Source organism: Atta colombica, unplaced genomic scaffold (assembly GCF_001594045.1).
Source record: "Atta colombica isolate Treedump-2 unplaced genomic scaffold, Acol1.0 scaffold228, whole genome shotgun sequence".
In the NCBI taxonomy this organism is placed as follows: Eukaryota; Metazoa; Arthropoda; class Insecta; order Hymenoptera; family Formicidae; genus Atta; species Atta colombica.
The window spans coordinates 1,420,965-1,424,238 of record NW_017259325.1 but is presented as its reverse complement, the minus strand read 5'-3'; the positions used below and the strand labels follow the sequence as shown (position 1 = coordinate 1,424,238).

General features: G+C 35.1%; 1 protein-coding gene across 1 annotated transcript in view; it reads right to left on the bottom strand.

The window, feature by feature from the left end:
* Positions 1-3,274, bottom strand: part of LOC108688315 (histone-lysine N-methyltransferase 2C-like) — a 43,289-nt gene that overhangs the window by 22,283 nt on the left and 17,732 nt on the right. The window contains exons 20-23 of the mRNA XM_018194511.1: positions 2,523-3,171; positions 2,204-2,386; positions 1,563-1,772; positions 824-1,108 (exon numbers count right to left, since the gene is read on the bottom strand). Coding sequence (XP_018050000.1) covers positions 824-1,108; positions 1,563-1,772; positions 2,204-2,386; positions 2,523-3,171 — 1,327 coding nt within the window. The remainder of the gene's footprint in view (positions 1-823; positions 1,109-1,562; positions 1,773-2,203; positions 2,387-2,522; positions 3,172-3,274) is intronic.

Below are 3,274 nucleotides of genomic sequence, written 5' to 3'. Positions count from 1 at the left end.
CCATTGATCGAAACAAGTGATAGTCAGAGGGAGCAACGTCTGGAGAATACGGCGAGTGGGGTAGGACTTCCCATTTCAACGTTTCCAAGTATGTCTTGATCACTTTCGCAACATGGGCATTGTCATGCTGCAAAATCACTTTATCCGTGTCTCTCGTTGTATTGCAGCCGTTTGTCTTTCAATGCTCGGCTCAAACGCATCAATTGCGTTCGATACCGATCGCCTGTAATTGTTTCAGTCGGTTTTAACAGTTCATAATACACTACGCCGAGCTGGTCCCACCAAATACAGAGCATGACCTTGGACGTCAAAATCACCGTTCTTGAAGCGTTGAAACCACTCACGACACATTCTTTCACTAATAGCGGCCTCACCATAAGTATTTGAGAGCATTTGATGAGCCTCAGCCGCAGATTTCTTCATATTGAAGCAAAAAATTAAAACCTCCCGCAAATGACGAAAATTTGGCTCGTAAACTGACATTTTCAATCGAGAATAACTTTATGATGCAGACACAAATCGACTAATGTTTCTATGGGGTTATGTTGACAGATGCCCAAGTTTATTGTATGACGTCTATGATCTATTTATTTCGACCACCACTTATCGCTAAAGCCATCTATAGGAAAACGGCGGAAGCAAAGTTGTACATCTAATATATATACATCTATATATATACATCTATATATATAAATCAATTTAAAAATGGAGTGAATTGTTTTCTCATATGTATATATAATAATTATGTTTAATTCTAAATTTTGAAATTCAAATTCCTTTATATGCTTTAATTTTATTATGTAATACATAAAAAGAGACCTACCAAGCAGTTCGTCATCATCATCTGCCAGATCTCCCAATATTGCACTGACTCCTTCGACTTCAACCATTGGACCCGCTCCTTCCTGCTCCAGCTTTTCCAATTCAGCTGTTACATTGTCGGGGATCTCAGATGCTTCTGAAGTAACCACTCCCACGGTCTCGCTCATCGTCGTGGGAACGAGTGGTGCTCGCACCATTCCTGGAGTTGTGTTCAATATACGAATACCTTGATTTAAATTGTCCTGTGCTGTCCGCGCGACACGCTGATTCTGTGTCTGATTCACGTCTAAAAAAGATTTTTCATTTTGTTAAAATCTTTGTAAATTTTTTATGGTTGTGTAACATCAGAACTTTTTAACATTTTAAATTATAATTTATATAAAAGGCTATAAAAAAAGATGAAAATTTAAATAATAGAAAAATATAAATGCTCACGCATATTTAAATTTTTGGGAGATAATATCAAGCAATTGTGATATCGGTCTGCAATTAAGACATACATTAGTAATTTTTTTTCCACTATCAATGTTTACAATACGACAGTTGAAAACGATTAAACATTAGTAATACCTTGTTTTTTAATTTATTAAATTTTTAGAAAATAATAGAAAAAAATCAAATTTTGTGAAATCATTACTTTCACCTTTTTAAAAATAAATAATTTTTATCTAAATTATTTCTTTCAAAAATATATTGCTTTCGAAATATCGTTTTGTGTAAAAAAGTTTTTTTTAATTTACCTGTAAATCTCTGTTGTTGCAAAATATCATAAGATTCGGAAATGGCATTTCTCGTTGCTGGCATCCGTATTTGGAGGTTTTGAGTTGCTTGGAAATGCTGTTGAGCAGGTACATTAGTAGCTATTGGGGGTCTATTCTGCAGTAATGTCCTAGTACGATGATCAATTGGATTTTGAATATTTCCTGCTACAGGATGTCGCGAGTTTATTCCTGAATTCATATATTACAAAAATTTTAATAAAAATTAAAGGTTTTACACACAAAAAAAAATTAATAATATTTTTTAATTAATTTTATTTGATTAAGAATATTTTAATAAGTATTAGAGAGAATATTTCAACAATTATTATAATTTATGTAGGTATTGCATAGTTAAATACGATATAACATAAGATTTACACAGGATGTCCCAAAACTGACGTAAATATTTTACAGACAGATTCTTTGTAATATATTTAAAGACGAAAAATTTAATACAAAAATATCGAGAATATGATAGTTTTTAAATGAGAAAAGTTCAAAAATTACGACTAATGAGGCTAGAATTTCGCTCAAGAAAATTAATATAATAAATTAATATTTATAACATTGAAAATTAATATTTATAACATTGAAAATGAATAAAAATATTACATGCATACCAATGGAATTTCTTATTAAGACATTGGGTTGAATAGGCATTCTAGGCCTAACAATGCCTGGTGGAAGTGGATGTCTAAAAGTGCCTTCACTAGAATTGTTTTGTACTTGAGAGTGTTGCTGTTGAAGCTGCACATGACTGGTTTCAAACTGTTGCTGATTGTTCTCCGTATTATTCTGTCCATCTGAATTATGAATATAATTGAAGTGCGAAAATATAATTTTAATTGTATTTTAATTCATTTATATTTCAACAAATACGTATACTTAATATAAAATAAACATATATTCATTATTCAGAAATTACAGAATAAAACAAACCTTGAACCCAATTGGCACCTACTCCTTCAATTTTCTTACTAAATTGTTGTCTTTGCAGTAAGTCCCTCAGTTGTCTATTGACTTCCGGTTGTTGTACAAAAGCCACTTCTTGTTCCTGAGATGTTCGAGGAGTTTCAGAACCCCTAGGTGATGGATAGCCAGATGCGGCAGGAGCAGATGTGGGAGTGACAGGTGGCTGGCTGTAAGGATCAGGAGTTCGCGATGTTGCAGATGGAGGAGGAGGAGGAGGAGGAGGAGGGGGAGGAGGAGGAGGAGGAGGAGCATATACGGGAGGTCGCGGAGGATTAAACACGGGAGTGCGGGGTGTACCTGGCGTCTGTGGTGACGAATAGGGGGATGCAGGAGTTGAGACATTACCTTCGAAGCGTTGGAAATGTGACTCCTGAGAAGGTTGAGAGGAAGCCGGGGATTGTGGAAAATCATGAGGTGACTGAGGCGCTTGCGGTGAGAAGGGAGACGGTGGTTGAGGAAAGCCCGGACGTATTACTCGACAAGGTGCTTGCGCAGGCAGACGTACCATAGTTTGATGATGGGGTGACTGAGGTGTGAGACTACGAGGGGCTTTGAGTGAAGGCGTAGCGAAAGTACTGCGGGAAGGAGAGGCTAAAGAAGTTAGTTGATTCGTGTCCTGTCAAAATTTAAATTTAATATTAATAAACTAATATATAGAAGATTATTTTATTTTATGTTATTTTGGATTTTTTATTTTTTAAGCAATTTGTGAATATATT